Source organism: Artemia sp. Qi Xiang Cuo, chromosome 3 (genome assembly GCF_049724085.1).
Source record: "Artemia sp. Qi Xiang Cuo chromosome 3, ASM4972408v1, whole genome shotgun sequence".
Lineage (NCBI taxonomy): Eukaryota > Metazoa > Arthropoda > Branchiopoda > Anostraca > Artemiidae > Artemia > Artemia sp. Qi Xiang Cuo.
In genome coordinates, this window is record NC_142796.1 from 52072776 (window position 1) to 52088048 (window position 15273).

Genomic DNA, 15273 nt, shown 5'->3' on the forward strand with positions numbered 1-15273 from the left:
CCACTCCAATCACTAATTGAATTAGCCCTTTTCAAAGTTTCTAAGACAACTTCTTCGATATGAAATGCCCTGGTCTAAAGGAAAAAATAATAAATAATACATTGTGCCAACATCGTTCTTATATGCCTCCAGGGAATAACTACAAAACCCTTGCCCTAAGGGTTGTGGGGGAGTAACCTCCGCAAAAAATATATTTTCTCTCTGGAAATCAGTTACTCTGAACAAAATGGCTATCTTAAAATTTTGATTGGATGTGTTTGGGGAAAGGGTAGGCGTGGAAAGGGTGTTAGTTGCCTTCCAATCACTTTCGACTATTAAAAAGGGCATTAGTTATTCCAATTTCCCATCGAATGAGCCCTTTTTCAATTTTCTACGACACCTCCTTCGATACGAATTGCCCTGGTATGGAAAACAAAAAAAAAACACAAAAAAAATAAATAATACATTGTGCCAACATTGCTCTTTACTTAGACATCTCGATTGCGCAGCCTATGACAACATCCTGAATTGCCTAATGCTCTTTTACCTACCTCTTTTCATCCGAAAAATCAGAAAGAAAAATGAAAAGAATTTTAAAGTGGAAGGTAGAATTTTTGTTTCAAGAAAAATTTCTTCTTCTCCTTCCTATGAACCGATATACATGGCGAGCCCAAGATGACCGTATTTATTTTTAAGAAACAGATTAGCCGGGATGACAGTTCAATCCCGGTGGTCTATATCGATAATCAAAAAAGAAAAAAAAACGGTAGCGTATTAGGGATGCCACCGCCGAAAGAAACAGTGGCGGCGTCAGTGCACTGACGCAAGCTCGGCGGCGCGCCAGCGTTTTTTTTCGGCGGCGCGCCGCCGATTTTCGGCGCGGCTTCGGGGTCTAGCTGCTACTACTAAGGGTAAGGATATGAAGGCGAAAATTTGAACTGAAGTCGAACTGAACAAAAGAGAAGTTGAACTGAATTATAAGGCACTATTTGCATTGACCTTGTTGTAGCAGAGTGGATTGATGCTCTGCTTGGCAATACGGGGCCCGGGGTTCGATCCCCGCCGCAGCAAGGCTGGGCGAGAAGCTTGAAAAGACCCAGCAACTGAAACGAGTAGAAACTTTCAGGGCATGTTGAGAGGGATGTCGATCTAACCAAAACGCACTCTGCGCATACTGTTACTTATACTACTACTACGGCTGCTAATACTTAGGCTAAGGGGATTAAGGCTAAACCTTCAGGGAATGTTTAGGGGGATGTTGAACAAGCAAAAAGACCCTTATGTGCTACTGCTACTACAACTGGTGCTACTACTACCACTACAACAGCAACGACAACTGCTACAACTACTGAAGCTAAGGGTATTAAGCTGAAACTTTCATGGAAAGTTGAGGGGGATGTTGAAATACATCTAAACACACTATGTCGATGTGGATTATCAAAAGGGCGTAACTTCCATTGCATGTAGAGAGGGATGCTCAACCAACCAAAAGGTATTAAATGTATACCACTACTAGTGCTGCTTTCACTGCTACTACTAGTACTGCTACAACTACCTCTACTAATACAACTACTATTGAACTAAATCAAAACAGTGTAAGTGCATCCAGGTTGTCAAAACACTATAGGCGAAATATCTTATGGATGGATATGGTATAAAGTAAAAGCTTTCTGGGAATGTTTATATTTCTTTAAAACTAAATCAAAAGACATTATGTGCATGCTGGTTGTCATTAGGACGGCTCAGCAAGATCTCAAGAACAGTTGAGGATATTCAGTTGAAACCTTCAGGACTACTTCTATTACTACTAGTGAAATAAATCAAAAGGGTTTAAGTGCATCCTGGTTATCAAAATAGCATAGATACAATGTATCAGTAACAGAATAGGGTATTAAGTATTATTTTTCAGGGATATTTGAGGTGGTGTAAATTAAATCAAAATGTTCTATATATACTAGATTGTCAAAAGGGTGTATATACAATGTTCCAGTAACAGCTAGGGGTGCTACGTTGGAACTTTCAGAGCATACTGTTAGAAATTTTGAATTAAATCAAAATACACTAGGTGCATCCAAGATCGTCAAAAGGCGTATTCTCGATATCACATGATTGGATAAAGATATTAAGTTGAATCTTTCCATGTATGTTTAATTCAATATGGATGTTAAAAAAGCGTATCTGCAATATATCTGGAATGCCTAAAAACATTAAAGTGAAACTTCCAAGGGAATATTGGTGTGTATGTTGAATTCAAACAAATCGCACTATATGCAAGCAGATTGTTAAAAAGGCGTATCAGCAATATAACAGAAACGACAGAAGGGGTTAAATTGGACCTTTCAGGGCTACTACTTCCATTACTATTACTATTACTGCGACTATATATGACATAAGTGCATTGATACGATACAATTGACGGTATCGTAACACCGCTAGTGTCCGAAGATATAGAGGGACTGATATACTTTCATCTTTCGAGTCTTTAGGTACCAAGCTGAAAGAACATGTAGTTTTTTTTCTTATGTCCTTTCCACAATTCAATCCGTCTGCTCTACTAGAAAGTGCAATTTTTGTTGTGCTATTCTTGCTTTTGTTACATTACTCCACTTGTGTTGTTGTATAGTGGCTCAAAAATAAACATTATTATTTATTATTATTATTATTATTAAATAATTGTTGAGTAACTAGTAACTATAAGGTTTTTCTTTAAATATATTTCTCTGGCTGCATCCGTCTGCATCCGTCGGCGACAGAAAAGTTATATATCACGGAAATTTATAATAATGTGAAATGAAAATATAAATACATTTTAAGCTACCTTGAATGCTGCCTTTTCCAGATGGTATCAGGGTCCGAGAGCTCTTTCACATTTATGCTAAACGACACATTACGTGGCAGAGTACTCCCCGTTGATCTTTGTGGAACTGGGTAGTTGAATACCGATTGAGTCGAGAGACTGAAATCACTCGTGGTTGTACTATCAGATCCTGTAGGCATCAAATATACAATATTAAAAAAAAGTTATCTATAGTTAAACTAAGAAAACAACTTAATATTTATTTAAATAAGTCAATATCCAACTTTTTCCTGAACATTGTTTTTAAATGACCTTTATTTCTATTTTATTTTTCAGTCAGTTAAGGCTATGCCCCTTTCAATATCTCTCCATTGTGACATATAATCTATCTGAAAATAACAGCACAGGGAAGGGGAATCCTTTTTCGTTATTCTTCTGGCAACTTTTTCAAAACAAACACTCAGAAGAGACTTCAAATAAATTTTTAAAACCTCCAAATGCAACAACAAGGAAAATAACGACAACAAGTGTGAAACTTGAAACTGCAAGGCTTTTGACATTTGAAACTAGAAGTAAACGTAAACGTCTTGCTGCTAGTTTTAACTCGGTCAGTATGAATAAGGGTAGCGGACTTGTCGGTAAGTATTGGCAGAGAAATGGATCAAGCTTTGAAGCATGTCTATGATAACGTTGGAAAAGTGGGTAAGAAAAAATATTTATTTCAAAAAGTCCCTATCACAAGCGCGGAAAAGCCTAATTCGTATTTTCGAGTAGAAAAAAAAAACTGCAAAAGCATCTAAAGAAACATTTTTAAACAGCAATATACTTAAAACTGGCTAAAGAATGTGATTAAATCGATAGAATCAGGGTGGGAAATATGTTCCGCCATTATCATTTGCTCAACCCCTAATGTTTCTATTTTTTAGCAATCTGCCTGAAATTTGAGCCATCTGTGTCAAATTTGAGACTATCAGTTTCAGATCTGAACCAACAGTAACATGGAATTCTGATCTTACTCGGGAAAGAGTGGTTTTTATTGGCTGTGAGTGATGCTTTGACTAAGGGCATAAACTACCACTTACGCTTTCAGAACTTTACATCAGTAGAAAACACCTCTGAATAGCTGAAATTTATGTTATGTGATTACTTTCATCCAACCAAAGAACATTCCTCACTATTATTGGTTCAAATTTGGGACAGATAGTAACGTTTTTAATACCTATCTTACAGCGCATTACAGACAGTACACCAGCACCAGCTAAAAATTGCGATACTGTGGGGTTTACATTTTTAAAATAACCGTGATACCTGTGGACCACACTTGAAACCCTTAGAACAAATAATACATTTTGACCATTGTGCACAACCATCATTTTATCAGATTGGTAAAAAAAAAAAAATATATAGATATGTATAGGTCATAACATTTCAAAAGCTTAAAAGCAAGCGAAACTAGTTAAAACATATAATAAAAAAGTTCATTGGAAACGTAAAAATGACTGAAAACGAGACAACATATAAAAAACATAGGCAACAGAAGAGTTAAGAACGAAAAGCGAAAAAAAGGGAGAAACAATCATGATGTTTTCTTAATTTTCCGGGTTGTTTAGAAGGTTAATTTTTTAATTTTATGTGACTTTTCCTGGGTAGTCAAATTTCACCTAGGCCTTCAACCAAGGCCTTTTTCAACCTTCTTTCCACTTCAGATTGTACAGGCAGACCTTTTGACTTTAGACAGAACACACAGACGTCTCAATAAATTATACAAGAACATTCTACTCAGCAATAGCATATTTAATGGCTACGCATATGTTATTCCACTAAAAACAAAGAGAGGCAAAGAAGTTCCAAGTGCTTTATAAATATGTTTTATTCTTTTATTCTAACAGTATACATTTTATTCTTCTAGAACCTTCCGGAGGAAAGAAAATTTTGGAGCACATTCCTTCCCAAAACCACTTCCAAGAATCGCCTACAAATACAAATAAGCACTTAGCCATGACATGAATACCCGAATAGGAGCGTTGGGGTGACTTCCTAATTTAAAAGATTGTTGATTGGCCACACGAGATAGAAAACAGAAAACCATTAAAGAGAAAACATCTACTATGAGTGGAAATAGTGCTACTCTTCACAAAATCAAGTTAAGAATTATAACCAATCTTTTTAAATAAATAATGCTGAATTCTTTACCTAAATAGAGGAATCTATAAAAATGATTTATCAAGACTTATGACATGTCTGTAGATAGGAGGAAGACGTGCCTTCCCCTTAGATTATTCCAAAGAACCCCTGCTTTCAAAAATCCCAAATATATGACCTGGACATACAATTTTTGCATCCTACTCCCAGAACTTAACACTCCCTAAGGACCGACACGGGTGTATCAGTGGCAGACTTCATTGACTTTTATTGATTTGGGTCTTCACTGTCATTGATTTTTGCTTCATTTTCTTTTTTTTTTTGCATTGCTGTTAATTTTTCTGATTGACTTTCCTAGTGTTTTTTTTCTATCTTTTCTACAATTCATAGTTGTTCTTTTTAGTCTTTTTTTTAAGAAACGGAATGTTAGCAATGTTTTCGTCTGATTGTTATTTTTAAGAGTAAAAAATGGATTTATTTTATCTAAATAACCTATTGCAAAATTAATTTTAATTATTAAAAGATTTGTTCACATTGTGAGATACCTTGCCGTTTATGATGCAGCTCTGTATCTCTGCAAGCCCTCATCAACTCTGCCAGGAAATTGAAGTATGTGTCTGATTGCGTAAACCCTGGTAAATACCTCTCGTTTATTAGATTCAAGGCCTCTGAAAGAGCTCCATCAAAGCAGTCAAAAGACGGTCCTCCCTCTCGGCAAATATTTAACTCGAGTTCACTCCTATATTTTTCTGATATAGATAAAGGATCGGTAGCTTGTAGCGAAAAGAACCTGAAACAAAACATTAAATTATAAAAAGAAAATATCGAACTAAAAAAATCATACAACTATAATTAACTAAAAATAAATAATTATATAATTAATTATAAAAATAATAAAATCATAATATTAGCAAGCACTGAGCAAATACAGAAATTTTTTATGAGAGGTGGGATGCAAATTAAGATAAATAGGGAGTCATAGGGAAAGCATCAAAATTGCAGGAAAATTGTGAAGAGACTTTGGGGAGAGTCCCGGCCTGAAGAGCTTACTTGAAAACCAAAGGACGTTGTTTTTTCCAGGGATCCATGCCCTTCCTCTGAAATCCATGGATCTCCATAACAACACTTTTTTTCGACAGAAGGTGTCACTCATCAGCTGCAAAACATACTATTACACCAGAAAAATTTTGGAACAATAGTTCCAAAATTTTGACTTATCAACTTAGTTTTTTGACTTATCATCTTGCCACAGCTATTTTCATCTCAAAAATAAGATCATTTGACTGGTTGGCTCCTCTCTTGTAATCATTTCTGTAACAATAATCATTTTCGTAACAATAATTACTGACCATATCTCAAGTAGTAAGCTGTACGAAAAATGTAATTCAATCCCGCTTTCCACGGTTATAATGAGAGAAACGATGAGATGGCTAGGACACTTTCTGCAGCTGAAAGATGACAGACTACCCTTGTCGGCCAACCGTCTAGGAGCAAATGAAAAGCGGGTCGTCTCTGAATGGGGTGGGAGGATGTCGCAAGGGAAGAATTGAAAGAAATGGAAACTTCTTGGAAGGGTGTAAAGATGGAGGCTTTGAATATATTGGGACGGAGGAGGAGTTGGCGTAGCTGTGTTGGCCTCAGGTAGCTTGGTGCTGTTGGTAGCTGTTAGTAGTAGTAGTAGAAACTTAAATAACCATTTATATCATAGAAAACTAGGGAACATAAGAAATTCAATTCTTAATGAAAAAGACCTTCGTATGTAAGTTTGGTAGTAGCAGGCACAAATAAAAATAATTATAATAAAAAAACAAAACAAAAAAACATGGGCGAAAACCTGCAAAAAACGGCACCAAGCACCTTACAAAAGTGAAGCTTTCCTTTAAGATATAGTTGCATTTGAGAACCAACATTATGTTAATATCTGAATTTTTATGGATGAAGCATTGTCAAATCTAACTAATTAGTCCAGCATATTATTTTTACCGTTCAACTTGGCAACACGGACAAATAGTGGTGCTGTCTCAAAAACTTCTTAATCTTGAAACTACAAAAAGAATTTTCTTTTTAGAGAATCATAGTTTTCAGGTGTGGAAAGACCTGAGATAGGTCCATGGGTAAAAAATACTTTTAATTAATGTTCTTGGCGCTTTAACAATTGAAAGGAGAAGCTACACCCTCAACAATAGGAAACGAGTTTATTAGGTTAAGTTCATACTTACATACCTGTTATACAAAACCATAGCATCCTCTTGAACCTTTGGAGCAATATCTTCAGAGCTTGAGATTTGAGCTTTAAAATTATTTACAGAGAGCCAAAAATTTAGTAAGCTTTTGTCCACCGTCTTACTCATAAATTCCAATAGATAAGAGAACGACAATTCACAACTCAAAAGATCAATAATCTGGGCTTTGGCACTGGTCAACAAATCAAGTAAATATTTCTGAGCAAATCGACTTGAGAAAAAATCTGCCAAAAACTCTTCCTCTAGTATTTTGACAACCATGTCTTCTACTTCCAAGAAACAATGCTCATTTAGTTCAAAAGTTTGGTCAAATATTTTTTTCATCAAAGTAGTTCTCAATTCACCGGAAACACCAACTGGGTCAATAGCATCTTTTGATATGTACCTATTAAATATTTCAATAGCTTCAGATCGATGATTTGAATATGATTGCTCTTCTTTCATTTCAGGTACAAAATCCTCAGAAAAACCTGAACTTTCGCTTCCTGGTGAAATAGCAGTTTCAACAGTAAAGTCATTGCCTGACCTAATCACAGCTTTCTTACAAGTAATCATATCAGAATAAAGAACAGATAAAGAAGAAAATCTTCTCAAGTCAGCAAGGAGCTTTATATATGCTTTGGAGTCTTTCGAGTCCATATAACGCGAGAAATGAGTAGCAGCCACAGGGTCGTTCAAAATTTCCTGTAAGGAGCGGTGGATGCATATCCTTTGATTGTTTTTTGGTATTATCTTTAATCCTAGGTCACCATCTGAACAATCATCTAAGTTCAAAGTATCATCTGTGTCACTAATAAGGATTTCATTCCTATCAATTATATCAGATTCACTTTCACTAACACTATTCTCAGCTTTCCTTGAAGACCTGTTCTTACCTAAAATGAATTAATAATGTTGTTAACAGTCAATTTACATTACGAAACTGAATTTCAACAAAATAAAATTTCGTTGAAATTAGTTTCAACGAAATTAAGAAACATAATTAAAATAATAAATCAATTAAAATGTTATTTATGTGTTTTATTAATAAATTCTTCTTCATCATGAAAAAACCTCATTTATCCACCCCCTTTCTCTTTCTGTCTTTACTGTTTACGAGTTAAGCGTCAATATGTATCTTCCCACTTTTTTACAAACCAAGGAAACTTTGTGGGGATTAGTGCCTTGTATTGTTGGTATTTTTTTAAGGGGATGAAGAAGATATTTCATCTTGCACCCACACAAAAAAAACTTCCAGAGTATTAATATATGGAACTTTGACAAATGAACTATTGAAAAAAATCACGAAGCGCTTTAATCTTCAACAAGTTTCCCCATTCAGGCTTATATCAAGTTTCTACCGATCTTTAATTTTATTAATTAAAAAAACTTTGTCCACAAAATAAATTTTTCAAAGAAAAGTAAAGAACTCCATTAAACCAAAAATGAGCAAAAATAAAATCAAATATTTTACCAAGCGAACTACCACAAATTAGCATCGATAATTAAATGAAACCCAAAACCAACAGGAATTACAATAAATAACCGAGTCAAACTCAAAACGAGCAGACATTAACATGAGTAGGGCTCAAAATCCCTATGCCTTTCCAAGGCCAGAACATAATTTGCACTTTATTAAAAAAAATATAAATTTTTTTACTTTTATAACTTCAATAAATCAAATAATATTAACATTTTGATTAGCAAATATCAGTAAATATATATTAAACTGACAATGCACATTCCATTTGTATTTATTTCAGTGAAGTGCAAATTATGGAAATGATGGATGTGTTTGGGGAAAAGGTGAGTAGTATGTTAATACACAAATAATAGTCAAATAATATTAACATTTTGATTACTAAATATCAGTATACGTATATTAAACTGACAACGCACATTCATTTGTATTTTTTTCAGTAAAGTGCAAATAAAGTGCCTCAGGGCATAACTTACAACCCTTGCCCTGAGGGCTGTGAGGGGGTCGTCCTCCTCAAAGACACAATTTCCGGACCTTTCAACTACACTGAACAAAATAGTTATTTCAAAATTTTGATTGGATGTGTTTGGGGAAATGGTGGGCGTGAGAGGGGGCTTACTTGCCCTCCAATCACTTTCGACAATTAAAAAGGGCAAAAGTCTTTTTCCAGTCGAAAGAGCCCTTTTTGAAGTTTCTACAGCATCACTATCTATAAAGACCTTATATGCCCCCAGGGTATAACTTAAAACCCTTGCCCCGAGGGCTCTGACGGGGTTATCATCCTCAAATACCTAATTTCTAAAACTATTAACTACGTTGAACAAAATAGCTATCTCAAAATTTTGATTGGATGTGTTTGGGGAAATGGTAGGTGCGAAAGGGGTGTTAGTTATCCTCCAATCACTTTTGACAATTAAAAAGGGCACTAGCCATTTGGATTTCCAATCGAGTGAGCCTTTTTTCAAGTTTCTACGACAAAGCTTTCAATAAAAACCTTATATACCCCAACGGCATAACTTACAACCCTTAACCTTAGGGCTGTGAGGGGGGAGTGTCATCCTCAAAGATATAATTTACGGACCTTTCAACTACTTTAAACAAATTGACTATCAAAAAATTTTTATTGGGTTTGCTTGGATAAATGGTGGGCGTGGAAGGGGTGTTAATTGCCTTCTAGTCATTTTCGACAATTAAAAAGGGCACTAGCCATTTCAATCTCCAATCAAATGAGCCCTTCCTGAAGTTTCCACAACAACACTTTCTATAAAAACCTTATATGCCCCCAGGGCATAACTTATAACCCTTGCCCGTAGCGGTGTGGGGGGGGGGGGGGTTGTCATCCTCAAAGACCTAATTTCCAGAACTTTTAACTACGTTAAACAAAATGGATATCTCAAAATTTTGAGTGGCTGGATGTGGGAAAAACATTGATGTTGGAGGGGGGTTAGTTGCCGTGCAATTGCTTTTGACCATTGAAAAGGGCACCAGTCCTTTCAATTTCTAATTAGATGAACTCTTTTTGAAGTTTCTACGACAACACTTTCTATAAAAACCTTATATACCCCGGGGCATAACTTACAACCCTTGCCCTTAAAGCTGTGGGGGAGTGTCCTCCTCAAAAACATATTTTCTATCTAGAAATCATCTACGCTTAACAAAATGGCTATCTCAAAATTTTGATTGAATGTGTTTGGGGAAATGGTGGGCGTGGTAGGGGTGTTAGTTGCCTTCCAATAACTTCCGACTATTAAAAAGGGCACAAGCCACTCCAAATTTCAATCGAATGAGTTATTTTCGAGGTTTCTACGACAACTCCTTCGATACGAAGTGCCTTGGTCTAAAGGACAAAAAAATAAACAAATAATGCATTGTGCCAACATCGTTCTTTACTTGGGCAGCGCTACTGCGCTGCCTATGATTAATTTAAAAACCTTTTTCAAAGAAAAGTAAAGAGCTACATTAAGTCTAAAACGAGCAGAAATAAAGTCATATAGTAATTCAGTCATAAAACGAATTGAAATCACTATCAATAAACAAATAAAACCCAAGATGAAGAGAAATTACCAAAAATAATCCAGTCAAACTTAAAAAAACAGAGGCTACCACAAATTGGAGTAAGGCGAACGTCTCCTATGCCTTCTAAAGACCAGAACGGCAATTGTGCTTTACTAAAAACATTTTTGTTTCGAGTTGTGCATTTTTATTTGTCGTAATATCAACGAAAAAAAAGAAACAAAATCACCTTAATAACCAAGATTACTGAAAATAATCAATGAAATGTAGATTGGCAGTTTATATATATTGATTAGCATCCCTGAAAGTCTCAGCAATTTTGAATCTATAAACGTTACAAAAGAAGAAACGTTTAAAATGAATTTTGTTTTCTGTAAAAAATTCTGTATTCGTTTTACGCTTTAATTGCTGTTTGACTTTATTTCTGCTCATCTTAGGCTGAATGCGGCTCTTTACTTTTATTTTAAAAAATTCTTTTGTTGATAATTTTTTTTTTTAATTAATTTCTGTTTGTTTGTAAGTGACAAATTTTATTTATTGGTTATTTATATTTTTGACATAATTTTACAGCAGGTTTTAGTAATAGTTATATAGCTTTGAATGCATGGGTACGTGATACGATATTCAAATAAATGGATTGAAAATCTGCATAATCTTTGGGTTTCTGTGTGGCTGAAGGAATTCTGACCACCATAATGTTAAATCCTTGAATATAGACAAATATTAATTGACCATCCCCCCCCCAACATGCCCTTAAAATTTCAACTTAAATCCCTCATTTGTTCCTGAGACGTTGCACATACACCCTATTAACAACCTTGGATGCACAGAGTGTCTTTTAATTTGTTGAAGTGTCAACTTGACAAAGTGTCAACATCCCTTTCAACATGTCCTGAAAGTATTAACTTATTACCCTTAGCTGTTTCTGAGATATTAAACAGTTATGGCCTTTTAACCATTTGGATGCACATGGTGTCATTTGATTTGGCTTAACATCTTTCCCAACATGTCCTGAAAATTTCAACTTAACACCCTTATCCATTTCTAAGATATTGCAGATGCACCCTCTTGACAACTTTGGATGCAAATGTGTTCTTTTGATTTAGTCCTTCACCCCCAACAACGTGCTCTTAAAAGTTCCAACGAAATACCTTTAGCTGTTCCTGGGATATTGTATCCATGTCATTTTGACAACCTGGATGCAGTTAAACTCTTTGATTAGGTTCAATAGTAGTCACAGCAGTAGTAATCGTAGAAGTAGTTGTAACAGTAGTAGTAGGCAGATAGCGTACTTGGTTAGTTCAACATCCCCCTCAATATGTCCTGGAAACTTCAACTCAATACCCTAAGGCCTTCCTGAGACATTTCTGATGCATCCTTTTGACAAACTGTATTTGCATAGTGTGTTTTGATTTAGTTCAACATCTGCCTCAACACTCCCTAGAAGTTTTACTGTAATACCCTTATCCTTTTTGAAGATACAGGATCAAATATGCCCTCCTTTCCCAATAACAAAACATACACATAAAGAATTGGCACCTTGCATGACTTAGAGACTCTAGCCCCAAGGGCTATTGGGATAGTGTCACCCCAAGAGGCATATTTATTTTACCTTTCAACTATTCTGAACAAAATTGTTATCGGAAAATTTTGATCAGATGTCTTTGGGGATAGGGGAGCTAAAAGGGGCATGGGAGGGGGGCTAGAAATCCTCCAACAACTTTTGAATCTTAAAAAGGGCAATATGACTTTCAATCTCTAGTGAAAAGAGTCTCCTCGGAAGTTTCTATAAAAACTTCTTCCATATAAAGTGGTTTAGGGAAAGAATAATCAATAAATAATACATTGAAGCCCCAATTTTTTTCAATGTTCCCATCAATTTCTTATACTTTCCGCAGAATTTGTGCATTGTTGGGTAGTTTCTTTATGTGTAATCCTTCCTCCCCCAAGATTCTTGTGCACCCCCCCCCCTGACACAAATATTGTGAATTTTCTAATATCATTATGTGAGAAATGTGTTTAGACTAATTAATATTTATAACTAAGATAGTATCATTAATTTGATAAATGAAACTCGTGTTATTTTCTTGGTTAAAAATCCTGAATTTTATTATAACTATTATACTGCCTTTCATTTGGTATTTTGCTTTTATATGTACAAGCTCTTTCTTTTTCTAGTTGTATACTGAACAAGGCCCCTCTAATGAATGAGGACGTTTAGCATGTATGGTACTCCTACTCCCAAATCCAGAGCTTTTTACAAATTTTGCTATAATTTCTTGTCTTTTCTTAAACTTTGCCTATTTTCGAGCATTAAAGACTTATGCCCCCCCCTAAGGGTTTTATCTATGATATGCATCCCTAACTTAGTGCTTCCATAGAAGTTTTTGATTATACACTTTTCCTCCAGTTGAATGTGTATCAAATAAGTTAATTTTGTTACATTTCATTTTGTTTATATGCTATAACTTTTTTTGTAGTATATTCTATTATATTAATTCTATGAAATAGCCATCATTTGAAATGTATCAATTTCTTTTATTCTAGGGATTCACAGTCACTTTTCATTAATTGGCAGCAGTTGTGAGTAGACTTTAAGTTACTCCAAATTTCTTGTACATTTTTTTTTTTTTAATATTTAGCCCACTTTAATCTTCTACTTTTACAAAAACACTGCAAAAGATTCCAATACAAAGATTAGATCTGAAGAACTAAAATTATGGATATTGTAAACTCATGTACACTTTGGAATTTTGTTTGCTCACTTATGACGGAAAGTAAGATCAGTTTTTGTAGTTCCTTGTATTATTAGACAGGGAAAGACACAAAAACCCAAACGTAATAGTCAATTATTTATTTTGATTGAAGAAAGATGTACAAGATCTATTGCCACAAGAATTTTCAGAAATGATGTTGGGGGCTGGGGGGGGGGGGGTAGGTTGAATAAATTTCATAAAATTCAAAGACCAGGTTCATTTATTTCAATATATTAGATATAGGAAGTCATTAGCCTAGTGTTTGATTTTTGTTTTGTTTTTTATTGAAAAGAGTGATGCAAAGTTCATAGCTTTCAACAACCTCCTCTCATTCTTGGACTTGAACTGAGAAAAAACAACTCAAAAGTCCTATGATTGGAAATGGAAATCCTATGCAAAATATGAAATGTGTTTGTATTTGATTTAAGAGATTCCTGATGTTCACAAAGGGTTTGGATGGGGTCTATAAAAACCCAAATTAAAAGATTTTACAAGTAATATATAGGTTCTTGCAGTTTCATATAACTTACCTACCAGAAATGTTGTGCCCTTAGCAAAACGAAATAGCATGTCCACCTTAGTCTAGTCCTTATATCTTAGTGAGCATATTGTACATCCATCTAATTTGATCTTCATGGAATCTAATTTGCTTTCACTGAATCAATATCTTTCGTTTCTACCCTCACGACACCAAACAAGTAAGGAAGTCAAAAATGAAAATGAAGAGCAGCAACTCAATGAAAATCAACCCAGACAACAAGAATCAAAACGCGTCAAAATTGAAAATGATAGCGATGAAGATTGGGTTAGGGATTCAAACATGGATAAGGTCATCAATGCCTACCATACCTTTGTAAAAAAAAAAAAAGTTCGGTGATATGTATTTCATAATGATAATAAATAAGCCGATGTGAAACAAACCAAACCAATTATAACAATATCAATGATGGTAAGGTTTTTGATTTTTACAGGTATAAGGTCATACCTATTAAACATTTGAAAATCAAAAATATGAACTACGCAAATTGCTAGAAGAAGTAGAAGTCTTTACCCCATCATCGGAAAAATTAAAAGAAACAAAGGTTCGGCGATATGTATTTCGTAATGACAAAAAGACAAGCCGAGGCAAAGGTTAAAGGTCTAATAAAAAAAAAAAAATTTTAAAAAGGCACTACTTCTAATTTAAGGTTCATTTGGACGTCATGACATCAAGAAAAGGCTCAAATTGTCTGCGTTTAGAAGACAAGTAACAGTGAGAATCTATATATAGAAGCCTGCCGCGTGCCTCATACCAAATATAAATGTTTTTATATTTGGTTTTTATTATATTTTATTATATTTATACAAAATATAAATGTTTTTACTTTTATAACTTTAATAAATCAAATAATATTAACATTTTGATTACTAAATTTCAGTACATGTATATTAAACTGACAATGCACATTCATTTGCATTTTTTCAGTAAAGTGCAAATTTTGTTCTGGCCTTGGGAAGGCATAGGGGTTTTGCGCCCAACTTATGTTAATTTCTATTCGTTTTGAGTTTGACTCGGTTAATTATTGTAATTTCTGTTCGTTTTTGGTTTCATTTATTTATCAATGCGTATTTGTGGTAGTTTTACGCTTGGTAGATTATTTGATTTTAGTTTTGCTCATTTTTTGTTTAATGAAGTTCTTTACTTTTCATGAAAAACCTATTTTATGGAAAAAAATTTTTAATTAGTTTCTGTTCGTTTGAAAAGACTATTGACATAGTCTTTTCAGGGAAAAAGAAAATAATACTTTAAATCTTTTCGTTTTTTAAGACTTTATAGTTTGGCCTGCTATTTGTATGTTGGAGAAAAATTTTCAGCAATTTTTAACAGCATACACCTTTTTAAAA

General features: G+C 34.4%; 1 protein-coding gene across 1 annotated transcript in view; it reads right to left on the reverse strand.

Moving 5' to 3' along the window:
* Positions 1-15273, reverse strand: part of pkaap (A-kinase anchoring protein pkaap) — a 47195-nt gene that overhangs the window by 12164 nt on the left and 19758 nt on the right. Inside the window, exons 2-4 of the mRNA XM_089087006.1 lie at positions 7142-8036; positions 5464-5708; positions 2798-2966 (exon numbers count right to left, since the gene is read on the reverse strand). Of these exons, the coding sequence (XP_088943132.1) occupies positions 2798-2966; positions 5464-5708; positions 7142-8036 (1309 nt within the window). The remainder of the gene's footprint in view (positions 1-2797; positions 2967-5463; positions 5709-7141; positions 8037-15273) is intronic.